Consider the following 27,611-nt stretch of genomic DNA (forward strand, 5'->3'; position numbering starts at 1 on the left):
AAAACAAAACTCTCACTCTGCCAGTCTTAAAGGCACAGAACATAATATCCAGCATAAATTACATACACACGAATGGGGATAACAGTCACCCTAGGACATTCCACCCCTTATCCCCATATCGTCAAACAATTTCATTCTCACCCCACAATCAGGTCTCCCTGAGGTACACATCGTGTTGTTCCATCTCTCTGCATCACCCACCATGTGCATCCTGGTCCCTGAGCAAAAACAACCCCACGGATGGGTTTGTCCGTACTTGAGGCAGAATTGATCCACACTGTCCTCCCTAACAAACCTTTGACATGTACCACTGGGACTTTATCTCCATCTATTATATTCAGGGACTCAGACTGGGCAGGACCTGCTCGGTTAGTGGAACCTCGAGTGTTAACTAACCAGGTAGCCTTTGCTAAGTGCTGCTCCCAATTTTTGAAGGATCCCCCACCCAAGGCTTTCAGTTGGGTTTTTAGTAGCCCATTGTACCTCTCTACCTTCCCTGCAGCAGGTGCATGGTAGGGGATATGGTACACCCACTCAATACCATGTTCCCTAGCCCAGGTGTTGATGAGGCTGTTCTTGAAATGAGTCCCATTGTCTGACTCAATCCTCTCAGGGGTACCATGCCTCCAAAGGACCTGCTTTTCAAGGCCTAGGATGGTGTTACGGGCAGTGGCATGAGACACAGGGTAGGTTTCCAACCATCCCGTGGTGGCTTCTACCATGGTCAGCACGTAGCGCTTGCCTTGGCGTGTCTGGGGCAGTGTGATGTAGTCGATCTGCCAGGCCTCCCCATACTTGTACTTGGACCACCGCCCACCGTACCACAGGGGCTTCACTCGCTTGGCCTGTTTGATGGCAGCACACGTCTCACAGTCATGGATAACCTGAGAAATACTGTCCATGGTTAGATCCACCCCTCGGTCTCGTGCCCACTTATAGGTGGCATCTCTACCCTGGTGACCTGAGGCATCATGGGCCCACCGAGCTAGGAATAACTCTCCCTTGTGTTCCCAATCTAGGTCTATCTTTGACACCCCTATCTTTGCAGCTCGGTCTACTTGCTCATTGTGTTGATGCTCCTCATTGGCTCTACTCTTGGGGACATGGGCATCTACATGGCGGACCTTGACAGGTAGCTTCCCTACCCTAGCAGCGATGTCTTTCCACTCATCAGCAGCCCAAATTGGTTTTCCCCTACGCTGCCAATTGGCCTCTCTCCACCTCTCCAGCCATCCCCACAGAGCATTAGCTACCATCCATGAATCAGTGTAAAGGTAGAGCCTTGGCCATTTCTCTCTCTCAGCAATGTCCAGGGCCAGCTGAACAGCTTTGAGTTCAGCAAGTTGACTTGATCCACCTTCTCCTTCGGTAGCTTGAGCGACCTGTCGTGTGGGGCTCCATACGGCTGCTTTCCACTTCCGGTTCATCCCTACAATGCGACAGGAACCGTCTGTGAAAAGAGCGTAGCGTGTTTCCTCTGGTGGCAGCTGGTTATATGGAGGGGCCTCTTCAGCCCGTGTCACTGGGTCTGGTTCTTCATCTGTGACACCAAAATTTTCACCTTCGGGCCAAGTTGTAATCACCTCCAAAATCCCAGGGCGATTCAGTTTACCTATACGGGCGCGCTGAGTGATAAGGGCAATCCACTTGCTCCATGTAGTGTCAGTGGCATGATGAGTGGAAGGAACCTTGCCTTTGAACATCCACCCCAGCACCGGCAGTCGGGGTGCCAGGAGGAGTTGTGCTTCTGTGCCAATCACCTCTGAGGCAGCTTGGACTCCTTCATAGGCAGCCAAGATTTCTTTCTCCGTTGGAGTATAGTTGGCTTCAGAGCCTCTGTAGCTTCGACTCCAAAATCCTAGTGGCCGACCCCGAGTCTCCCCAGGCACCTTCTGCCAAAGGCTCCAGGACAAGCCATGGTTCCCGGCTGCAGAGTAGAGCATGTTCTTCACATCTGGTCCTGTCCTGACCGGACCAAGGGCTACTGCATGAGCAATCTCCTGCTTGATCTGGGCAAAAGCTTGTTGTTGCTCAGGGCCCCAGTAGAAATTGTTCTTCTTGCGGGTGACCAGGTAAAGAGGGCTCACGATCTGACTGTACTCAGGAATGTGCATTCTCCAAAAGCCTATGGCACCTAGGAAAGCTTGTGTTTCCTTCTTATTGGTTGGTGGGGACATAGCTGTGATCTTGTTAATGACATCTGTAGGGATCTGACGCCGTCCATCCTGCCACTTCACTCCTAGGAATTGAATCTCACGAGCTGGTCCCTTTACTTTGCTCTTTTTAATGGCGAAACCAGCTCCCAGGAGGATTTGGATGATTTTCTTCCCTTTCTCAAACACTTCCGCAGCTGTGTTCCCCCACACAATGATGTCATCAATATACTGGAGGTGTTCTGGAGCCTCACCCTTTTCCAGTGCAGTCTGGATCAGTCCATGGCAGATGGTGGGACTGTGCTTCCACCCCTGGGGCAGTCGGTTCCAGGTGTACTGCACTCCCCTCCAGGTGAAAGCAAACTGAGGCCTGCATTCTGCTGCCAGAGGAATGGAGAAAAATGCATTGGCAATGTCAATAGTGGCATACCACTTTGCTGCCTTGGACTCTAGCTCGTACTGGAGCTCTAATATGTCCGGCACAGCAGCGCTCAGCGGCGGAGTCACTTCATTCAATGCACGGTAGTCCACCGTCAATCTCCATTCCCCCTCCGATTTACGCACAGGCCAAATGGGGCTGTTGAAGGGTGAGTGGGTCTTGCTGACCACCCCTTGGCTCTCCAGCTCTCGGATCATCTTATGGATGGGGATCACAGCATCTCGAGTGGTTCTATACTGCCGGCGATGCACTGTGGAAGTGGCAATTGGCACCTGTTGCTCTTCTCCCTTCAGAAGTCCTACTGCAGATGGGTTTTCGGACAGCCCAGGCAAAGTGTTCAATTGCTGGATGCCCTCAGTCACTACAGCTGCTATCCCAAATGCCCACCTGAGTCCTTTTGGGTCCTTGAAATACCCACTTCGAAGGTAATCTATGCCCAAAATACATGGGGCCTCCGGGCCAGTCACAATGGGGTGTTTCTTCCACTCATTTCCCGTCAGGCTCACATCCGCTTCCACCAAGGTGAAATCCTGGGATCCCCCTGTCACACCGGCAATAGACACAGACTCCGTCCCCACATGTCTCGATGGGATTAATGTGCACTGCGCACCAGTGTCAACCAAAGCTTTGTATTCTTGTGGTTCAGATGTGCCAGGCCAACGAATCCACACAGTCCAAAAAACACGGTTTTCCCTAGCCTCTACCTGGCTAGAGGCAGGGCCCCTCTAAGCCTGGTCATCCTTCTTTCCCTGGGCATATGTCTTGGATGTTCCTTCAAGGGGATCAGACATATCATCATCATATCTGGCAGTTCGGCTATGGGCAACTGGAGCTGCTTCCCTCTTGGTGGAACTCCCTCTCTGAGTCCTGCCTTCCTTCAATTCACGTACCCGTCGTGCCAGAGCAGCAGTAGATTTCCCATCCCATCTCCTCATGTTCTCTCCACTATCACGCAGGAAGAACCACAGCTCAGCTCGTGGGGTGTACCTTCTCTCTCCATCTGGGGAACGTCTGTATTGGGCACTAGGACGTCTGATCTGTACTGCTGAGATTTGGAGAAGGTCTTCCTTAATTTCCTCCCTGAGCTTCTTGTGATTCTCCTCTATCTTATCCTCTAACTTCTGCAGACGTGTTTCCACTGCTGCGATCCTGGCATGTGTTGGGCCATGCACAGCGTCTGCATATGCTCGGAGCTTCTTCGCCATATCCAGCACGGTCTCATCCCTCTCATCCCGCTTCATTATGGCTAAGGCAGAAGCATATTCGTGTGGCCCGAGTCGTACAAGTTTCCGCCACATCACAGACGTGCATGGTACCAAGTCTGGGTTCCTAGTTGTTACGTCATCTGAGAAGATAATCTCTGCCACTGCCATTTCTCTCAAGCGTTGGATCCCTTGCTCTATGGTCTTCCACTGAGTCTGCTGCATATAAAGATCATCTGCACACAGGTATCTTTGTGCAACACTGTCCAAGACCCGTGCCCAGAGGCTGTGAGGATTAACCCCCCTCATCATTCCTTGGTCGATGACAGGATCATGTGACAGGGATCCCAAATGCCTGGCTTCAGTGCCATCCAGGATTGTGGCCTCACCTGCAGCATCCCAGAGACGGACTAACCAACTAATTATGGATTCATCGGGTCGCCGGGTGTAATCCTTCCTTAGGCCACGGAGGTCCTTCAGGGAAAAGGACTCCATATGGGCTTCTGGTCTGGCACCTGCTGCTTTGACTTCTGATTTTACATCAGGAGGCGCTGAGGGTCCTTCTCCTGCATCATCCTCATCATCATCCACTGGTCGATTGGTCTTGCCCGTGCATTTCCCACTTCTAGTGCTGGTAGCTACAGCCATTGGTTTAGCTGCTGGCTTAGGCTCACTATCTAGCTTGGCTGTTTTGTCTCCCTGCCCCGCTGCCTCTGTCTGCTGGCCAACTGTATCTAGCAATGTGCGATAAGCATATGCCAAGGCCCAGCTCAGTGCAATGATCTTTTTCTCTTTAGGGTCATCCTGGTACTTCTCTTTCAGATATTTCCCCACCTCAACTGGGTTCTGAATTTGATCATGGGGAAAGTCCCAGACTATAGGGTCAGAGAATTCCTTCAGGATTTGGCCCATATTCTCCCATTTCCCACACCACTTAGGATTTTCCACACCTGGGTCTATTCCTGAGTCAGGGATCTCATCAGCCCGGCTAGCTCAGTCGGTAGAGCATGAGACTCTTAATCTCAGGGTCGTGGGTTCGACGTGGGCATAAAGTAGGGAGTCAGCTGATACAAGCTGATCAAACTGCACTAACCCTGGACTTCATTTCTGTGTTTATCTGATGCATGCTCATTTCTGGAGAGTTAAAGCTGCCTGAGCTTTTCTGACTTGAAGCTTGAGTGCCAGATCCTTAGCGAGTTTAAAAAGAAAAAAAAAACATTCATTTCAGTTGAGCAGAGCTGATTACCTTCAGCTGACTGTCAGACTCTGAATGTTTAGTTTTTTTACCTGTTTCATTGCAGCTGTTAGCTCTAAATTTTGGAACAGAGTTCAGTTTTAGAAGCACTGTTGTGTAAAAATTTGTAAAGGTCAGTGGTTGCTAAGTGCTGGACTGTGTCTCAAAAAAAAACCCGCCTTCTGTGGGTGGGTGAAGAACATAAAAGTAAACCAAAAACCAGTAATCCTGTCACCTGCACTATGCTGTAAAATGAAACCTGTTTTTCAGCAGTCAGACCGGGTTAATTCCAGCTAGCTTTTAAATTGTATTTGCAATTTTACACTAAGGTGTTTTTCTCAGACTGTTATTGAAAGAAGGCCAAATATTTTTGAATGTTTAAAATGTAATTACTATGCATGTTTTCTCAAAGGATTTTCTCTAATCACATATGCAGTGCTTTAGATGTATAATATTGTGTCGTCATCTCTCAGCACATCTGGAAGATCTGTCACACTGGGGTGCACTATATTGCAGAAAAATAATCCATTAATCTGATTTTAGGTTCAGTCTGCTGTGGATTCTCTTTTTACTTTGATTTGTTTTGTTTTATTCTTTTTTTCTTTACTATGCATATATATTTCTCACCTTTCAAGGCTTTTATTTTTTGTTGGCAGCACTAATTGAAAATCTGTTAGGTATCTCTGGCAGGTTGAGACTGCTGATTGTTAGACGTGAGCAGTGACTCAGCTTACTTATACAGTGTAAGGTGTACCTGCTGGAGTCATATGTGCAACAGTGCAGTTCAAATTTACAGCAAAGCTGAGGAATAAAGCTTCACATTTAATATACAGCATGCAAGATCCTGAATTATGTTCATGTTCAGCCAAACTGTGCACAGCTTTCTGATAGGAAAACATGACACTAGAATAGTAGTCAAGGATGCAAGCTGTGGAACTGTATTCTCTAAGTCAGCAATGTCCTTGGGTTGATGTGTGTAGTTGGGGAATTATTAGGATGAAAATGGCTGGAAACAAACCTACCTGTTCAGTTATATTCTGAGTTTTTATCTCAGAGTAATGGTAAAGGGGAGCTATCACAGTATCAGTTGAGCTGTCTGGCCTAAGACCTGTGGGGAATCTTTACTGGTGGGGAGGCAACAACGTGACAAAAAGTGCTGCCATTGCCAAAGCCAATCTGCATGGTCTCAAACCTGACAGGGATTAGGGGCTACAAGTCCTGACTCTGCAATTAGCCTTGTACAAAGTGAAAAGGAACTATAAAGTAAGAACTTTATAAGGAGATTTAATGCATCTTCAAAACACTCTCTGTGGTGAAAATGCAGCCCAGCACTACTATGAATATAGTTTTGTCTGCCTGATTTTTCTAAGTCAGTGTGCTGTTGATCTAGATGGTAACACCAGTTTTGCTAGGTTAGCTCAATTGTGCAAGTGAAGGACTGAGTGAAACTGCAGTAGCTGGTCTTCAGCACATCTGTTGAAGTGCAGACCTGGGTCTGTATGCTGGTTCCTTGCTCTGCATTAAAGGTCGTGCTCCTGTGACTCCCTGCTGCTATTCCTGCACTCACCATGTTCAGCTGGTGCTGACACAGGCTGCAGTTACGTCGTGGTTTTGCTTTGCAGGCCTAGACAAATATAATTCCTGATGGTAGCAGTAGCAAAATAGCTATTTCTTTCTCTGGAATTTTCTCTGGTGAAGCCAGCAGTTTTCTGTCTACTTACCAAAATGCAGGTTTGTTCTAAATACTGTGGGTTTGTTTGGGTTTTTGCATTTTCTTGGAGGTTGTTTTTGGGGTTGGATTTGTTAGGGTTTTTTTCAGAAATGAAGGAGCTTTTGTCTGTCTTCATTTCTGTCACTTCTTCCACCTTTTAACCATGTGTTTCCCTATATTTTTTCAGGCTGGCATATATTAACCTGCTCCTTAATACCTTGCAGAACAAGCTCATCTTGTAAAAAGCACTGCCTCTGAACTGTCATAAGAGTATGGTAGGTTGTCTTAGCCAGAACCTAGGTTGAAACATGCCCCTATGTGCCCCAGAACCAGTATTCTATAGTGAAATTCAGTGCTGTTTGACTGATTGATTTCCAGCTTGTCAGCTCTGCTGAGATGTGCAGTCAGTGTGTGCTAAATATCAGCAAACTCTGGCCCTTCTTGTGTTACTCATGTTAATGCTTTGTCCTCTGCAAAGTTAAGCACTTAGGAGAGAATCTCATAGATCGTTCTCCTCATAAAGAGCTGGATCTACCAAGGTTCTTAAGGACACACTAAATTTTAAAGAGAGGAATAATTGGTTTCTTGTTGACTTCAGCAGGACTTGTGCTTAAAGAAGACCTCTTACATGTGTGTTACTGTAGTAGTGCCAAGGTGGCATACATTACATTGCTCCAGATTAAAATAATAAAAAGATTGAGGTCTTACCAACATTGCATAATGCAGTTTGAAAAAGAAAAGCTTATTTTATGCCTATTGTCTATATAGCAAAGCCAAATTTTGTGTGGTTCTAATTTACTAACACAGTGGGGTCATGTTGCAGTTTCAGAGTGTTTGACCTCCAAGTATCAGTAACATTTTAAGATTTCATAAATATGTCAAGTTGGGTAGAAATGTTTTATTAATCCGTTACGGGGTTCTGCTTTACTGTATTTTGTTGCACACTTTATAGATCCATAGTAAGAGCATACTATCACTTTTTATTACCTTGACACTAGGTTAATTAGGAGGTATTTCACTCTGTTTTAAATACATGGATCGAGATTCAGACACACATTTCCAAAAGGAAGCTATGTTATTGGTTGTACTGATGTGACTTAGAGGTTGATGTTGAGTGTTACTTTGCAAGCCAGAGTCCTGGTATCCTTTCCTCTAAAAGCAGCCTAAACTACACATAATAGAAGCTTTTATGAAAATGCAACAGTTTAGAAGTGTAAGTGAAGCATCCAGTTCTGCAGTCTTTAGGGACAGGAAGTATTGTCAGCATGTTAAATATTCAGCTTGGTCTGTTAATGCTCTTCTCTCATGTGGAAGGATCTCTGCTCAGCAATCAAACACCCTAGTCTTGCTTTCCTTTTTTGTTTCTATAAATCAAGAGTTGTTCCAGTGGTTGTGGCAGGATGATAGTTCTCAGCTCTGCCATTCCAAATGAATTCCAATTTAATCAGGGCTGGCTGAATTTATTCAGGAGGCACATCTGATGAAATTCTGAAGAATCAGGCCCAGCTGATGAGAAAATGTTTTAAAAGTGATGTCAGTTACAGAGGAACTCAACCTGCTTTCCTTCCTGTCCGCAAATAACTCTGAAGTTGAGAGGCACCCACATTAGGAGATTAAATGTAAAGGATATGGGGCTGGCAGTGGGGAAGGCCCTGGTTCTCCGAATGCTTCGCAAAGGTCATTCCCGTTATCCGCTCTGCCTTTGGAAGAGTCAAAGCACAGCAGCCTGGATTGACTTGCCCAAAACTGGCCAAGAAGCCATGGGAGACAGCAAGGCATGGAGCCTGGCTCTCCCAGGGCCCCAGCCCAAGCCATTGCATATTTGCCACACTGCCTGTGGGTGGAATACAGTGGACTGTGTTCCTAGAACACCTCTGAGATCGCACTGGCATTTGGCGTTGCCATGTCGGTGTCTGTTTCCACCCAGAAATGAGATTCTGCACCACAGAGTCACCTGAGTTCAAGTGTGAGGGCTTGGGTCTGCTGGATCCATTGAACTCCTACTGAATTCATGGTTGAAATTAAATAAGGAGGTGGACCTCTAAGCTCCTAGCCTTGAATGCCCAAGACCTGGCTCTGGTTTTCAAATGTGTTCATAAGTGTCCAGCACAATGGGGAATATTCCATGTAGGTGGAGACTGTCAGAGAAGAAAAAATTTACAAAACAATGCTGGGGGAGACTTGCAGGATAAATCTGTGAATCTTCTGAAGTGTTACAACATAACATTTAATTCACTCTTTGTACTGAGGATACCTATTTTTATATTGCAAATAAAAACTTGATGACAATACACTTCACAGAAAAACTGGGAACTTTTTCCTCAAGTTTTGCTGTAAAACTTTAAACTGTGAAAATTATTTTTGCATTTTTATTCAGGCAAGATATGGACTGAAATACAGGTGATTTGTGATAGTATAAAATTGTTTTGTCGGCAATTCCTCATCAGGGTGAGAAGAAGATAAAAACTCTTTTTCAGTTGTGTTGCCCAAAGCAGTCTATGAACCGAGTGAGACAAGCATTTTCATCAGCTCTACGAACAATTTGCTTCCTACATTCTTATTAAAAGAAAAATGCCACAAGTCTGGGATTCAAAAGTAATGATTTAAGTAATAGGAACACAGACAATAATTCTTATCACCCTTTTTTTTGTCTTCTTTTCTTGGATATGACTAGATATGGTTTGATACTGAAGACAAGTGAAGATAAAGAAGAATTTCAGTGTCTTTTGGTTGTTTTTTTTCCTTTCCAAGCAAATCAGCTTGCTTTTTACAGACTATTTGTTAATTATTGCTTTTCATTTGAGTGATAACCAGCCTGGGTTTAGTAGATAAAGGAGGTTTGCTACAAGATGCCCTTTTGATGTAAGGGGCACTTTCTGAATGGATCACATAAATATTCCTGGGATCATATTTGGTCTCTGTATCCGAAATGAATCTGATGGACCTGAATGCTGAATAAGTGCATGAGGTTGCTGGACTGGCTACACCCGTGGTTGTCTTGGGAAGAGGCATTTGGGTCTGTGCAGAGTTACACAGCATAGTCCATAGGCAGGACCTTCACCTGACAGACAGGAGTCCCTTCTGCCATCAGGTGCAAGCTGCAGCTTGCAGGAGGAGGCAGTACAAGAAAAAACATCCAGTGGCTCCTCCCTTGCTTTTGCTTTGCAGTCTCCTCCTACAGTTTCAGCTGCAATCTTGGCTTTCCTGATCACTTCTTTTTCTGTTTCCCTCCTCTATAAGCAAGAACCTTCTAGGTGCCTTGTGCCAAGAGGCTGAACATAGCAAATTGTCTCCATTGTGTTAACTTTTAAATAGCCTAGAATCTACCACCTTGGAAGTTATTTCCACCCTGTGCTGTAGCATGTCCTGCATGACAGCTGCCAAATTGCTGCTGTCATGCAGGGTTGGTCTCAGAGCAGGGCATTCTTTTAAAGGAGGAGATGGCAGCTCTGACTTCGCTAGTTTCCCTGGCTTAGGAAGATGAAGTCAGTAATTCTTTGGGCATGGTGACAGATTTCTTGTTTTTATTTTTTTGTTCATATTGGGGGCTAACTGGGCAGGGAGCCATAAAAATTAGTACCATATGTCTGTAGAAGTATAGGATCAATTTATTTTTGTTGGGAAAGTGATAGATAACATGGCCCAGCATGAAGTTATAAAAGGAGGTTGCAGTCGGAGTTGCTGGCATTAATTTAAGTAGAGAATGTGCCCTTAAATGTCAGGAGACTGCAAGAAGCACAGAGTTATTTGAGAAGACAGCAACTTTGATGTTGATTTTTATCAACAGAAATACAGGAGATTAAAAGCAGCTCCCCAATTTTGCTTCCTTTTTACTTATTCATAATTTGACTAGGATATTAGCAGGAATTGTAGGAAGGTTAATGAAGCCATAACAGTTATGGTGAAAGAATATCCATTATCTAATTGAGTTGTTTAGGTGACTCACCACTGAAGCTAAACTCAGTAACTGGGAAACTGAGTAACTGATTTTCTGTGAAGACACTGCAGTTCCACTGACAGATAAAACAAGACTAGACAATCTGGGTTATAAGAAGAATATGGATTTGCAGTCATGTTCCTGCCAAATCAAAATGTAAGAGTGGCCATTCTTGATCAAACTTAGAGTTTGTCTGGCTTCAGCAGGGCATCTGGTGAATGCACAGGGAAAAGCATATAGAGACCTAGGAGTAGGATGATCCTACCCCTCATATGTGATCCCTGCTTCTGTCAGCACATTGGCTCAGAGGCTTTTGGAGCCAGAGGTTGCATTAGATTGTCTTTAATGCCCCTGATGGGGCTGTCATCTGTGAATTCCTCTAATCCCTTTTGGAACATATTTGTGTCTGCTCCAGAACATCCTGCAGCAATGGGTTTTGCACTTTAGTTTTGTGTTGTATGAAAAAGCACTTTGTTTGCCCATTTTAAATCCACTGTTTGATTGCTTTATTGGATATTCTTTCTTTCATTGAAACAACACGGATTGCTTTGACTTCCTGATCTTCTCATATTAATGATTTTATAAATCTGTCATCTCTTCTTTCAGTCTATTTTTCAGGCTGAGAAGTCTGTTTACTATCTCTATATATCAAAAGCATTCCAAAACTTTGATTATTTTTCTTGTCTCTTTCATCCTATTTCAAGCTCTGTTAGATCAGCTTGTGTCCTGTATTCACCTGCATCCTCCCCTTATATCCATTACCTTAAAGGAGGAGAAACTGATTCAAGAGGATCAAAGTGTCAGGGGTTTAGATCCACACCTTGCAGTTTGTCAGAGGGGATGCTTGGGTCCTCCACCCATCCAGTTTGTGGCATTGTTGTTTTTATTGTCTCTGGTGTGGAATATGTATCTGGACTTCAGAGAGGTGAGAGGGTGAGCTGGTCTTTGCTGTTCCATGGCACTTTGCTGTTCCACCTCCATCACTCAGACACTGGAATTGCATTTGCTGCTCTTGGAGCTGTCACTGGTTTCCATCTTTGAGCAAATGTCTGTACAAACCAGCAGGCACGTGCATCCCAGCCTTTAATAGAGGAGCAAAGCACATGCATTAGCTGCAGAAGGTCAGGAGCTTCATGCTACTGTACAAAGTTGTCTGGTGAATTAAGATACACTGCTGCATGTTTTGGTGGTTTGTTTTGTTTCTTTTGCATTCAGAATCCAAAATAACCCAGCAGCTGTGTGTGTAGGTAGACAAATCTGGGTGAATAATGAAAGATTTTGGGGAATGACAGCACCGATCTGGTAAAGCTCAAAGACGTGTAGATCTTTGAGAAGCTGCTGACAAGCTCTCAAAAACTGGAGGGGTTTTAAGCAGACAGTGAATGGCAAAATATGTAGACAAATGACTACATAATACTCATTAGTCCTAATTTAGTCTCTCAACCTTGAAATGAGTGGAAGGTGTTCTTGTTTGTTATAGTACTGGCATTATTTATTGCTTGTCAAGTGATGAGACACAGATCCCACTGTGATGCTGTATAAATGTGTATTACAAGGGCTACATTTGATACTAAGAACTCCATTTTAAAGCAGGTTTTAAAAATCCCAATAATTAACTGATTATTAAATCTTATAAAGTCCTAGAGCATCCCTAAAGTCTTCAATTGATTATTGCTATACACAGCAGCTTATAACTTCCACAGATGTGCTCATAAGCGTTTATGGTATACAGATGCACTTGTGAGATCTTCTGATAATAAATATTAGCTATTAAACCTCAGTAATTAAATTTTCAGGGATGGGAAAGAATTGCCTCTTTTCTTCATGGGTAATATTAAAGAGCTTAAAGGCTGAGCACTTAGCTGTGTAACATTAGAAGACTTTTGGAAGTGCTAGATAGGTGTATTTGGCCAGGCCTTGAGACATCATGACTATAAGCAATTGAAATCAGCCTTTATGAAAACAAATGTTGAATGCCTTCTGAAATCAACCGAAGTAGCTTGCTTGCTTCTGAAAATTTTTGTAGGTCTTCCAAGATTCCAGTCTCTACCTTTTTTGTCAAGGTGTGACATATTACAGTGGTATGGTAATTTGTTGAAGTTTTGATGCTTGGGAAACCTCATTATGGATTCATTTTGAATTTTCAGGACTTAAGGTCTCACCAAATTCAGCTGTATCTGGATTTTAATTTGCCAGAAGTAATGTGATAGCGTGAGAGATGGGTGTGTTTGCTTTGTGGCAGTAACCTGATGTTCCATTAGAGAAAAAAAGCCTTTGCATACTGTCCAGATGCACCACAAAAGAAAACCTCTTCTGAGAGGGAGCTTAGAGTCTCATATCAAGACTAAGTTCTGGTTATTTTCCATTGCTACTGTGTCTGAAATCATACACGTTACAAAAATGATTTGTGGATTTTTTAGCTCTGTTTTCTTATGCTTGTGTAGTAGCAATTTATACACTTGCTTTAGCCCAAAATCTGTTCTCATATTCACAGGCTAATAGAATTACCAGTGACTATATTGATAATCTTGGGGCTATTTTTATATGTTGAATCCTTTTAAAAGTCTACACTGCCTAATACTGCAAGCATCATACAAATGTACAATGATATTAAGAAATACAATAAGGTGAGATCTGTGCGTAAGTAATTCTTATTTATGCCCCTGAAACTGTGTGCAGACACTGATAGGACACAATGCTCATTAGATTTATGTGTAGTAGGAGGGCTAGCTCAGTAATAAAATTATAAGCTTGAGATACATGATACTACCTCACTGTTTTCTCTATGTATTTACTTCTCTGGTTTCACTGTTACAAAGCTTATTAGAAGTTGAGAAATACTAACAGTGTATAGCACATGCAGCCTGAGACCTGATTGTATTTCCACCTTTTACTTAGCGTGTTTGATTGCATTGTTTGCTACTGCCACTGGTATGATTGATTCCTTTTGCTTCTTGCATTTCTCCCATTTGTCTTTTGGTTTGGTTCATTGTAAGACTACACAATAACATGGATAACACTATTCCCAAGGTGAACTGCCACAACAGCTAGTAGGGCATGGTATCTCCAAGATCCTGTAGTGTGCCTGTGCCTTACAACTCATGATAGTATTGTGCTGAGGCTTCATTATGTTTTTGTGAGAGACTTGTTTTTTTCCCTGATTTCATTAGTTGTTCTCTCTCTTGAGATAGAGCATTGCATCTTCATCCAGAGCAGATGACATATACTCACTGTAAGCAGTAAACAGCAGAATGATGAAATGCTTGCTTTGTCTTTTTAATGTTAAACTGCAATGTAGAAGGATATTATGTAGTGATTTTACTTGCTTGCTGATAAGCCATCTAATGTAAGAAGGAGCAGGACCCTTTAATAAAGCCATCCTGTCCTGGAGTTTGACTGTTAATAGGTTTGTCTATTTAATTAATACAGAGTAGTATCTTACCATGTTGAGAAGTGTGACTTTATTCTGGGATGTAATACAACGGGTCTCTGGGCCTTGGTCTTCTTGACCACTGTTCTTCTGCTGCAAGGAGGGCTGTACAGTGCTTTAGAAGGTCTTTCATTTTGAAAGTTTGTAGTGGTTTAAAAATTATCCTGTTTGTTTAAAATAGCATAGATTGTTCAATGTGCTTGCTTCTGGGACTAGCAGAATAGGGTAACTTTGAATAGGGTAACTTCTGGAAGGAAGGTGATGCAGTCTCACCCCTCTGCACAGTACAGCCCAAAGAAAATCACTCATGAGCCTATGCATCAAACCCACAGCTTCTGTTTGTACACTACCATTGCTTTCCAGATGTTATCCTGCCTAGCTGAAAAGGCTTTAATGACTACAGAATTTACTGTTCTCACAAGGTAGTTGCTGCAAAGATTATTTTCCTTGATAGTTACGTGAATGCATTTACTTAGAAATTTCCATTTGACTGATTTCAGCTTCCAACAAATTCTTAGATTCTGTGTATCTTTTCTTTTACATCAATGACTCACAATGAGAGACTTCATGTAGATTCTTTGCAGGCTGGGGCAAAACAATTTCTTTGCTGCTTCTTGGTTAAAGCAAATAAACCGAGCTTATCAAGCCTCTGATGAAATATATTTTTCTAGCCCTCACTTCACCATGCATAAGCATTTTCTGAATCATATCCCATTTTTAGTCATCTTCTGGAATCAAAGAGCAAGAACTAGAAGCAGGATTGTAATAAATTATCTTACTGATGCTCTGATCAAGAATAGCCATGTCTTCTACTTCCTACCCGATTATATTTCTGTATATGGATGCTAAGGGTTGTTTGACCTTTTAATTGCCTTGTTGCTCAAGAACTTGATGTCTTCTTTAATACCACTGCACTCCAGGATGTAACTTCCCATCTTTCTGGTGTGATATGTATTCCTTATATCCAAGTGATTGATTCTATATCCTATTGTGTTAATACAGGCTTTGTTCTTATGAGCCCTGTTCACAGGGAATACAGAGCAGCAGGCGTCACTGGCCAGTTCCATTGCTAAACACTCCTTTGAAGTCAGACTTATTTTTTTAACACTGCATCCATCCACTGTTACATCTTTGTCCCAGCAAAATTTTGATCAGTCAGTGTTTTAGCCTCAAATACTTGAATCATAAAGGAATTTCCTCCCAGTTAGAGGGTCAGCATGTCTAAGAGCAGATTATGTTCTTACCAGAATTTGTTTTGCTTACACCAGTAACAAGAAAATCAAAGATACAGAGTAGGGATGTAAAATAGTAAAGGGTGAAGACAAATTCCCTTGATTATGAATCTTGATCTGCCTTTGCCAGTCAAGTTTGTATGTGAGGAATTTCATGGAATGCTTGTCCTACCAGGTCAAATTGTAGCAGCAGCCATGAGCAGGCTTCACTATAGCAGTTGATACAGTTGGGCTACATTTTGGTTACTGCCATCCCTGCCCCCAAGGAAAAGCCAACCAACCAAACAAGAAGCCCAAACCAAAAATGCCCACCCTCATGTTTGTTAGTGTCAAATGGAATTGCCATTTTAGCACATTCCTGTACATATGCCCTACACAGTCTTGGCAATAGAGTTCTAATTATTCCAAGTGAAGGATCTCTTACTCAGCTGCAAAATCTTCTCTAACATCATATATGCAGTTGCTCTTGTCTCTTTCTGAAGTAGTTTGGATTCCTCAGGAGCCTGCAGGCCACATTCACAAACCTGTTTTTAGGATTTTTAACATTCAGCTGTTGTATGCATGTATGTACACATATGTGCTTCCAGGGGATTAATTGCTAGCCATATAAAGTGAATTAAAATTGTGTTGATATTGGACTTCATGAAAGCATTTAAAGCAGAAAGATAAGTTTTTCACTAATATGAAAGAAATAAATTATATCATCTTCACAATATAGATAAAATGGGTGTAGCGAAGCATGGTATTAAAAGCCATGCTGGAAGCAAGTGGTGGCTTGTGTCATTGCCAAATCTGTCTTCTAACCTCTGTGTGACCCAATTCTGCTGAATTCCAGTGCTCTGTGCAAGTACGTCTTCTGTAAGTATAAGAATAGTAGCAGCAGTTCCACTACCTAGAACAAGAATGTACAAGGCTATCAGCTGTCTTGCCTAGGGGCATGAGATGATTGCCAGCTGGGGTTAAGAAAAAGTGTTTCCTTCCTGTGAGGCATTACATAATTATCTGTGTATGTTAAGTGTGCTGGGGTTTTTGTCTGAAATTCATTATATAAGCCAGTGCTATAAGGAGATGCCAGACTAAGAAAACAGCCTGAGCATATGTATTATGGCAGTTCTGGTTTCTCTTGGTTTTAATACTGTCCAAAATAAAATGAGATTCAGTTTATGTTTCACCTTGTTAGCTTTGCAATGCTTTGCTTTTAACACTGTCCTGCCAGCTTTGTGACGCAAATTTGTCTGCAGCTGAGGAATATTGTTAATCCTCTCATCTCCTTGTGGGGAATCAAACTTGAGCCAAATAAAATGTTTTGTGCTATGGTGTTTTCTTTTATTACTGTGCGTACAAAGCAAGTAAAAATGCTGCCTGCCAGGATCTTGCCGGAGTGATACTGATTCTCTACTTTTATGAGATGCCAATAAAATAGGAGTCATTCTTTTTCATCTTGCAGCTTACTCTTCACCAAAGTAAAACTGGAATGGATACATAAAGGACCTGAAGAGGCTCTGGTGACATGCAGACATATGTTGCAGATGTGGCAGATGGTATACAGTGTTTTACAGCACAGGTAGGCTTTCTCCACTGTAGCAAGTTCAGATTTGTAATTGGTAACGTGGTTATCTTTTTTAATTTTCTAGATACTTGAGTTACTTTGCAAGAAGGGTGATAAACAGTACTGTTTAAAAGATAAGTAATATTTCTAGGAGCGTTAAAAAAATAAAAAGGGGGGAAGATTTTAATGGCCATTATTAAAAAAATTATAAAAAACAACAAAACCAAAACCTCAGTGTTTTAATATTGAAGAAGCAGTTTGAACCACAGGTTTCTAAACCAAATGTCTAAACATCTCTATCCATATTTGGATGTCCAGAATGGAGGACAGATTTTCTTTCTCCCCAATAGTGCTGAGCTTTCATCAGCTATTGTTCAAAGTCTGCAGTAGTTGGCACCACCCAGGAATGTGTGGGGGTGACACAGTCCTGAAGTGAGTATGCCAAGGAAAGGCACAGTGCCAAACTCATATGCTGCAGTTGCACACTGGTTGCACAGCCTGGTGCTAACTGGGCAAGGAAAAAAAGGAAGGATCTTTCCCCTTCCCTTTTCCTAGTAAATCTGCATTCACACAATGCTACATTCCCTGCTTCCTCCCTTTCATCTGCTGCCCCCCTGAAAGGTAACATTGAAAAAGTGTGGAAGATACTGAGTTGGGTTTTCTTCTTTCCCACACCCTTAGGATATTGCCCTAGTCAAGGTATCAGTGTACAATGTCTTGGCAATATTATACCAAGATCCCTTGCCCATAGTGTCCACAGGGATTGTGTTTGATGGGAAGGACAACATGCTTGATGGCAGCAGTCAAGACGACAGGGTGATGTTGTTCCCCAATTTCTGTATGCATTTTTATAAACACCAGAAGTTTATGTACAGAATGGTGCATGTCTATGTACAAGTTGTCCTTGAGGGGTTATTAGTAATTCCTGTTGGTTTAGCTAATGAACAGCAAACCAAACACGAAAAAAATCAAGATATTTACATAGCAGCAGTGGTCTTTTACAGACTTGAATCATTGATTTCCTTAGGCCTTAGTATCTTTAGCTAAGGATTCAATCCTGTACTTCTCACATGAATAATCTTTATACCCATGAGTAGTCCTCATGAAGCTGATCAAATCCACACTGAACAATTATGACTGAGGAAGATTTACTCTTGCAAGGGGGGGGGCTGCAAGCCTGAGACTGTGGAGAGTACATTGGAAAACAGACAAATAACTTGTTCAGCCATTTGGACTGCATTTGGATCCCAAGCTGTGCTTTGGCTCTTATACTTAAAAACCCAAGATGTGATAGCTTTAGAGGCTTCTGATAAGCTTTAGCCATAGAATCTTAAACAAAACAAATTGCTTTGCTTTTGCTTTTAAAAACTCTAGTATGTATTTCACTGCTATTCTCAGCAGGGCTTTTTTTTTTCTTTTTCACAAAACACATAATAAAGTATTTCTTATTAGGAAATGCTACTGGAAAGGTAACAAGAATCAACTTGGTACCTGCAGTTTTAGACTGGATTCAGTGACCCAGGAAGCCCCGTGTATTTAGCAAATTGCAGCAGTATCAGCTAACAAATATGTAAAGTATTCTGGGTAGGGCTGGCAGAGGAACTTAAGGGGAATTCTTATCAGTGAGACTTGGACAAAGGCATTTTTAGGGCCTCTTGCAAAAGAGAAGGTTGCATTTACACAAAGTTGAGAGCTGTTGCACTCAGTACTCCTTACTGGTTCACTCAGTAGATAATTGCCTACACAATTAAATGGCACTTCAGTTGCATTTGTCTGGCCTGTTTGTTGGCTTTACAATCTTACTGTGACTGACAGACCAAAAAGTCTTTCAGGGCTCAGTATTTTATCCCCAGCAGCTATTCATATGCCCTGTTCAAGTCCCCTGTCTTCCCTCTGACAAACTGATGCCTCTGCAGTCTCACAACCAAGTGTCCCACTCAGAATTTTTGTCACCAGTTTGTCTACTGTCTCAGCTACATTTCAACAGCATGGGCAGTAGATGTCTTGCTGTCCTGCTGTCAGCCTTTCCAGTGCTGTATGTAGAAAGCAGATCATCTGGCTCCTATCCTTTCCGTGTGCATTGAAGTTTTCCTGGCCGAAGGCTTTGTACTGCAGCTTTTAAAGGGTAGTTCATTTTCAGCCCTTCTCTGGGATAACAGAGCCATTGGGAATGGCTGTTTTGCACAATGCATTACACTGGGTTTTCACCCTGGGATTTTCCAATCTCTTCACCTGTCCTTGGAGTAGGAGTACAGTGTATTAGCCAGTGTTTCAGCATGTGCCTGAACAGTGATTACATGGTGGTGGCTGCTGCATTAAGGTAGCACTTGCCTCATGGCAGTAGTATATGGAACTACAGCTGCCTTGTTCCTGTATCCACAGAAGTAAGACTGAGCTGTCCATACAGTTCCACCAGCAACTTCTGGCCAGGGCACTTGCATTTGGGTCAGTCCTGTCTAGGTAAGGCTGAGGCATAGATAATTTAATTTTCTCTTTTCTCTGTCACTATGTGATAGGCTCAAATGAATTATCAGTGTAGAAACCAGTATGGAAGACAAGGGAGGCCCACTCAAAGACAGAGATTGGTGCAGTCCAGTGCCCAAGAGTTCAGAGTGCATTAACAGAAACCATTATGCATGCTCCCAAAGCCCAAGTAAAAGGTTATTTAGCTGCTGTAAATATGATTGCTATTATGATGAATGACAGTAAGTGGCTTTCAGTCTTAGGTTGTTAGCTGGGAAGGACAAGACTTGGTTTGTCTTTTGCTGTTGTTTTCTGGGATAACAGAATAATTATTTTTAAAACCAAAAAGCTGTCCCAAGCTAATTCTTCTGCTAGATCAATGCAGATTCAAGGGAATTCTGTGCAATCCTTACCAAAGACTCCTCAGACTGAATGATGGGGGCATCCACACCAGTCATATCTCTCTGACAGCTTGCTTCCTGGAAGGAATATTGTCCAAAGGCTGAGCTACAGGCTTGGAAGTGTGCCAGAAAAAGTAGCCAGGGCAGTCACTTTTCCTTTTGGTATTTCATCCCTTAATGGATGATGAGAGGAGATATCATCATCACTGATCCTTGGGGGATGGCAGACTATGTGGTGACAGGAAGGCTCAAGAGACCTGTGTTAAGTGACTTTTTGTTAGCCACATGATTTTTTTTTTTTTGGTGAGTTTATAAGGCTGTCTTGTGAGGACAGATGTCCAGTAGAAGAACAGACCAGAGTTTCGTAAGCAGACCTGTTTCATAAAGCAGTGCTATCTGGTAGTTTTTATCTTCCTTCTCTATTTGAACAGGACAAAGGAGGAAGGGGAGAAAATAAGCCCTTTGAAAAGAAAATATGAAGAAATTAGCACCCAGGTAGAAGGTGGTAATTGGTCTGTTTCAAAAGGATCAGCACAGTAGACCTGTGAACAACTTATTCAGCAGAAAAGCCCAAGACCATGGTGGTTCTTGCTGGGTCTGGGTCTGCTAGTGGGCCTCTTCTGGTCTGACTTCTAGCTGCCAACATGTTTCTTGTCCAGTGGTTTGTAAAGACTCCCTATTGCCAAATAAAGTAAATACCAGTGTGTGCCCAGGAGCCCCTGCTGGGCAGTCTCTGAGCTTCCTGTCCAGTGACAGTGGGGCAGGTGTTAATACATTCAATAAGCTCATTTCTCACAACTGGAAACCTTGATTTTTCATTTCCCATGGCAGCTAAACTATTGCCTGCTTTGAGGGGAGTGTTTCTCCACTGAGACATGTCCAGGTTACACAATTTTGTTTCTTTACAGCGGCTCTGAGAAAGGAAGTAGCGTGACCGAAACGCCAGTAATCAAAAAGCATAATGGACTGCATCTCACTCTCCCAGATGCTCATGACACTGATTCTGGTAAGGAAACAAGGTTTGTGCTTTCCTGTCCTAAACACGTGCTTTTGTGAGAAATGAATATTTTGTTCTCTTTGGAGAGGGTGGTGGGCCTGTGCACGTCCGTGTTGCTGGTCAGGAGATCCAGGTCTGCCTCTGTGGCCAACTCTGCTGTAAAATGTGTCCCTGTGGTTTGCCTGTACCTTGGCTTCCCCATGCATAACACAGAGAGGAGTTCCTGCTTTCTTTCACAAAGCTCTCTGAGATGTATAATTCTGTCCTTCTTTTTAATTTTTTTTCCTTCCCTCCCTCAGCCTGCCTCCTCATTTAATTCTTTTTAGATGTCCTAATCAAGCCAGCAGCTATTGTTGGTTTTGGAAAGCTGAGTGAGAGTGTCAATTCCTATTAGATGGTGATTTGCTTTGGGATTTGTCATAAAGCTTGTGATGCTTATTGTATGGTAAATACATATTCACAGTACCAGATACAGTCAGATGGAAGTAACTGAGACATCAAAGCTGATCTTGGCAGGAGAGGGGAAAGGAGGCTTTCAGAGAGCGCTGCTGACTTGTGATTTTTGTTCTAAGTCTCGTGATACTTGGTACTTCTTTAAAACCCTAGCTCAAAATCAGATGATGATGTGAGAAACTTGCCTTTTAATTTGGAGGGTTTTTTAGGGAATCAAATGTTTATGCTTGTGGATGTGGGTGAAACACTTGCAAAGAAAGCGAACCTCAAACTCAGAAAATGGACAAGAAAAAAAACTAACACATAAATCTCATGGATCTCTAGGGAATTAGGGTTTGTCTGAGTCTTAATTGTGCTGTATGCCATGGTGCTGCCTGCCAGAAAGGGCAAATTAATGTAAAGTACAAGCTTTGAATCAGCTTTTCATGCACCTTAAGTGATTTGCACTGAATGCAGTTTGGTTTTAGCCAAGAAATATATTCCTCCTCCACTTTGAGAATCCAGGTTTCCATGCTAACGTGGTTGCCCCCACAATGAGTGCAAGAAAGGAGCTGGTACTGAAATTACACCACCCACCTAAGTGTGGGGCTGGCACTGGCTGGTTTCAGCAGGGCTCTGTGGCTCCCTTTGCTGCAGGCTCTGCTGTTCTCCATCTGCAGAAGGGAAGCAGCTGGGTCTGCTGTCCCTGTTGGGAGCCTCTTTGAAGAGAGTAGTGGGTGAGATTGGAGGGTACAGCTCTACTCCCTCTTGCCCTTGTGCTTCCCCAGAGCTGGGGCTGGGGCTGCCTGCTTTGAAGGAGGGAGGAGGTCTGATATTTCTGCATTGCTGTGGAGCAGGCAGTGCTGTCTGCTGTGCAATCCCCTGGGAGCATGCAGCAGCATCGCTGCGCTGCGCAGGCGCTCTGTCATCTCTGGGCTCATCACTAAAGGGTGGCACTCACTGTGGCCGGCTTTGACACTGGCCTCTCCCTCAGCTAGACCACTATAAGATTATTTGCTGTGCCAGAATTTTAGGTTTGCTACCAGAAAGATTAATTCCTCTTTATTTTCATCTTCTCCTAACTGAAGCAGCATTCCTAACTAAATTCACTGATATCAGTCAGCTGCCTTGCTGTTTCATTCTTTCTCTGATTTAGTCTTATCTTATAATGCTTTTGCCTGAAGTGATTTAGGCTTGGGAGTTCTGTGTTTCTTATAAGCCTAGTAAATCTAATGAGCTACATTTCTATTTTAAAAGCAGTTTTCGCATAAATGCAAAATATTAAACTTGGTCTTTTTGGTCTTCAAACACCCTAGAACAGTGCTTTCAAATTATTTAGATAGATTTTGTAGGGCTTATGTGCAGACCTCATCACAACAAAATCAGTTTGTTATTTTGTGAGTTATTTCCAAAATGTTTGGAGGGTTTTTTTGTAAAATGTGAAATTTATATTCTGGCTGGTAGAGCTGTTAAATAGAGAAAGAGACTGCACTAAAATAACAAATTGATATGATATCTTCGTATGCCAACATTTGCATGTATTTTGAGGCATGACATTAAAGTTCTGTGAGACAGGTTTTGTGGAGAGGTTTTTTTAGCACGTTTCTTTAGGAGGAGATAGTTTAAAATGAGACATTCAGATAATTTTTTAATGTTGCTTGAAGTTTTTCCATCTCCCCCCACCACCCTGAGGTCAGAGTCCTGCCAGTGTGACACATGCTGATCTCCCCTCTCAGGATATAGTGTGTTAGAGGTAAACTCTTTTGTGGCTGCAGTAGCCATCAGCCCACACCCAGGGGCACTGTATTGCTTGCCTGAGATTCAGAGTGTGGCTGAGCCCCTTTCAGTCCAGAAGGACCAGGCTGGCAAAAATCTTCTTTTACAGAGTTTATTTGGTCAGGCAAGCTTTAAGGAGAACTGTTGTGAGCATCCCAGCAGAGATGGGCAAGAACAGTGGTGGCAAAAGTGGAGTATGGGCTAGTTTGGAGAGTGCCTGATCATCTGGCATGTATGTGTCCAGAGCAAGGAATGTATCTGTGTCTGAGGCTGAGCAGGGATGGCATGGTCTCTGCCTAAAATATTTTGCTTCCTCTTGTAGGCTGGAAAAGAAGGAAAACAAAGTAAACATCAAAGGATTGGAATGCCAAGGGATGTTAAATGAAAAGAGCCTCCATGTAAATTGCTAAGTAACTTGGCTCTCATTTGTCCAGCTGTGCAGATGCCCACTGCACTGGACAGGATCAGTCTCAAATTCCCCTCTTGGCAGCTACTGGGCTAATGAAGATAAAGATGAGGAGCAGCTAACTTGGGTTTCTTTGAGAGCAACTGTGCTGTTATATTCCTGTGAAGTCTGCTTTGTGAGGGAAGGATGCTTTTGTTGACTCTAACTGGATCTACTTGGGCAGCGTGTGAACCTCTCCAAACTGCACAAAGGTGATTTAGTTTTCTTGGATTGATTTGCAAGGAAAAGAGGATTTCCCTGAGCTCTGTGAGGATGTGAATAAGACACCAGCCTATCTGCCCACCCAGTGCAAACAGCCCAGCATTACATTTGGATGCTTGCAAGAAACACAGCTCCACAAAGCTTCTCTGGGAGAGAGCAACCTTGGCAGGAAAATGTGGTATTGAAAGTTGCATTCAGTGCATGCTAATATAAGAATCTCATTAGGCTGACTGCACAATCCACAAAGTTCATGTAATTTTTTCCAGGTTTGCCAATCTAGAAGGCAAGAAGTCTGCCCTAGCTTCAAAGCTCTGCTAATAACATCACTAGCTGTTCATGTGTCCTTTTTCTTGTCTCTGCACTGCAGAGAAGCTGTCTGTGTTTTAGATGGCTGGGGATGAATGCTTGGTAGTTTTGCCTGTGTCAAATGGCTCTAGTCTGACTTAAATTTCTGGGAGTTTCAGTTAAATTCTCACTAGTGGAGATGGGGATGGGGGAGAGGAGTGTGAGTGGGAAAGGCGGGGAGGAATCTCGTGCAGTGAAACAGGCTGAAGGTGGATCAATTAAATAAACTGGTAAATACAATAAATTCTTCCTGCAAAGCTGAATGGTGTTTGCCCATACCCTTAAAGCCGTAATTGCTATATTACTGCACTGTCAGCTCTTGGAACATTAGATCAGGAATGTCTTTGCAAATATGTAGGAATTTAAGAAATGCATCTGGGAAGAACACATTTGCATTTTCCAAGGGAGCCGTGGGAGGCGCCTGCAGGGCTGTTTTGAAGTTCTCCTGCTTTGAATGAATGACATTAGTTAGCGATGAGATAATAGGACAAATATTTCCCTTTGCACTTCTGAGCCTGGGATTGCACTTGTGGTCTGTCCCAAGCTGTGACATGCTCACCTCGGGTTAAGTAGAAGCTGCAGCCATGTCCTGCCTTGCAAAGCACAGGTGCTTGGCACGGGAGAGTAAAGCCTCCCCTCATGCCTGCCGTCAGGCTGGGTCCCTGCTCAGCTGGAGTGGAGATGGCTGGGAGACCATGGTTGGGGACCACAGGGTGATGTGTTGGTCTGCTGGTGAGGAGGTGTGGTTTGGCAGCCCTCTCTCTCTTGAGCACACTCCAGCTGGAAAAGCATGCTGTCCCTCTCAGAGAGACCGTTAAGTGCATGTGCCCCGTGGCTGTGGGAGAGAAAAAGCGGGATTTTAACTCTAGGATCTTGTGGTTTATGAGGTCAGCCTGCAAGGGTAGATTCAAGAGTAATGCTAATCAACACAAGTGCTTCAGTCCCAGCAGCACTCCAGAGAAAGAGCTTATCAACCATAACAACACATTAAAACCTATGTATATTAAAATATTTATTTCTCAAAGTCAACTCTGAAATCTCAATTTGTAGTTTCTTATTTTGTAACCACCATGTTGATACCCCTCTGAGAGGTTGGCTCACCAGTATGATCCCACTTGCTTTACTGGAGAATGTGATTTCTGCCCATGCAGCCCTCCTGGGATAAGCTTTTGATGTGATGTTTTGTCCCAGAGGTGTGGGCACCAAATATGTTATTCTTGAGTAAATGTTACAGTGCATGCTAAAGGTTAATATAGTCAAAGCTGTGAATTCTGTGCTCCCCAGGGTTAAATGAAAAACAACCCTGCCTCTAAATCAGTAGAACAATATTGATGTCACTTGAAATGTGTGTGCTTTGTGAATGGGGCTAAGCTACCTTGTAATGCTGCATGAATTTTTTACCTTAGAGGGGCACATTTGGTAATTGTATGATGACTGTGCTTATAAAATGGGTATTTGTGGAACATATTTGATGCTAGACTTCTTCTTTCTAAACAACGAAAATATGGTTGCTTCCTTGATGAATGCTAAGCAGACCTTTATAAAATTACTGTCTCTTAATTTGCTTGTTTGAGCTGCAGCTTTTGGATAATTTAGTGGGTTTTTTTCAGTAAATTAACCTTTTATAAAACATACTTCTCCAGTTTGCCATGCCAAAATTCAGCAGAGCTCTTATTACATAAAACCAATGCAGTGAGTGGAGGATCAGACCCACTGCCTTAACAAGTCAAGAAAATATCATAAAGAAGTATAAAATATCATTGTTTGTTTGGTTTGTAGGATCACAACGAGCCTCTTCCCTTGCTGCATCAAGACTGGAACAGGCCATGTCTGAAATAACTATGCAGAGCAGCACAATGAAGCAGGGACCTGTGAAGCTCTGGACAACTCTTGAACAAATTTGGCTACAAGCTGGTAAGTCCTGAGCTACCTGGAGTTCCTCTTTCCCTCCAGTGATGAATCAAATTACATAAGTCTTAACAGAGTAGTAGAAATTATGAATTGAAAATCACTCTATTCCAGCAGAAAATCTGCCTATCCCAGATGGTTTTTGAAACACCACTTATTTAATTTTGACCCAAAAAAAACTGCAGTAGTGTGATTTCTCAGCTCACTTTTGTTTTTCCAAAACACACAGAAAACTTTAGCCATCACTATAATATACTTTTTGAAAAAGAGGGTAGGTAGTTCTTCACTAACAAATGGTAGTTCATAAGGACAATTATTTTCATTCTCTTTTTACTAAATGCTTCCCTGTAATAAGACTGGGCAAACCATGTCTTAAATGTGATTTAAGTATTCCAATCTTTGCTGAGGTTTAAGTGAAAATTATTAGAAAGAGCATGTTCTCCACTCTGTCCTCCACTCTGAACCTCCCAGAGTGTTGTAGGTTGAGTAGCAGTTGGAGACACTAATGCAAAGATGCTACAACAGAGCACATGAAGGGAAAACAGTGAAGAGAGACTCTACCCATAAGCAATCTCCAAACCCATGGAGGGGTTTTATGTAGGACATTTGTTGAGGAGCAGAGTTGCCCAGCACATTCTGCTGTTTGCATTCCAGTGTTTCAGAACTGATAAGAGTTCCAACCCTGTAATTTTGTTTTTAGGAGTCACAGTTTTTCTTCCATAACTGGGCCCACAGTTGTGCACTTGAAATTACCTTTGAGTGCTGTGATTGCTTATTAGATGTCTCACCATTTGCAATGCAGAAAGAAAAGCAGAACCCCCTGGAAAGCTGCTGATAGTTTTCTATTCTTCATGCAGGGGAACCTTTCAAATTCTCATTTCTCTAATCTATGCAATTGACAGTTCTCACATAAGACCTGGCAGTCTCACCCTGCTTTGCAGCAAAGATTTTCATAGCTGGTTTTGTGGGTAATTTCCTACCAATTAGCCTTTAGTTCTAGAACAAAATATATGACATTGTTTTTGCTACAATTTGATTAATATTAACAAAAGAAGTCACCTTACAGAATGCATCATCCTTTAAGTTAATCACATGTGTTCGCCTTAATGACTTGTGTGGATGTAAATTTCGGTGATGTGCTGTGGGCTTCAAAATCACCAGCAAGATCGTGCTTTATTCAGTTTATACTCCTGATTTAAGGCTGCAGAGAGGGCTGGTGGGGAGCAAAATGAGTGGAGTTTATTATGATGAGAAGTCAGGTGTCTGTTGTCCATCATCCTGCAGCTTGCTCTAGGCAGTTTACGTTTTTGCTGCTGTCTGAAAAGACAAAAGCAATAAAGACCTAGTGCTTGCTGTGAATTGCTATGATTGCTTTTCAGTGTGAATAGAGTGCCTTTGTGAAAGGTGTTAATTAATTCTTTTAGATAGAATTTATTTTTATAAGCTGTAACTTTTCTCTCTTATCACTATGTAAGCCTTTGTTTTGCTTCATGCTTAGTTTTAGCTGGACTCGATTCAGGGTTGATATTTTGAAAACATGTGCTGTGACTGCTTTGTAATTTCATTACCAAAGTCAGTTATTGTTATGGATGCAGCTTAATGAGCTCCTGCTGAGGTACTGGCCATTCTCTTCTCACAGTAGTGTGGAAGCTGCTGGATTCTGGTATCCTGAGGGATGAAGAGAGGTGCAGGTATTTGGGGTAGTCTTTGCTCTCTGTGGAGAAGGGCACAGTGC

General features: G+C 42.6%; 1 protein-coding gene across 1 annotated transcript in view; it reads left to right on the forward strand.

The window, feature by feature from the left end:
- TTC7A (tetratricopeptide repeat domain 7A) overlaps nucleotides 1-27,611 on the forward strand; it is a 173,107-nt gene that overhangs the window by 99,238 nt on the left and 46,258 nt on the right. Inside the window, exons 16-18 of the mRNA XM_030235497.2 lie at nucleotides 16,786-16,902; nucleotides 20,660-20,757; nucleotides 25,748-25,882. Of these exons, the coding sequence (XP_030091357.1) occupies nucleotides 16,786-16,902; nucleotides 20,660-20,757; nucleotides 25,748-25,882 (350 nt within the window). The remainder of the gene's footprint in view (nucleotides 1-16,785; nucleotides 16,903-20,659; nucleotides 20,758-25,747; nucleotides 25,883-27,611) is intronic.

This window comes from Serinus canaria, chromosome 3 (assembly GCF_022539315.1).
Source record: "Serinus canaria isolate serCan28SL12 chromosome 3, serCan2020, whole genome shotgun sequence".
Lineage (NCBI taxonomy): Eukaryota > Metazoa > Chordata > Aves > Passeriformes > Fringillidae > Serinus > Serinus canaria.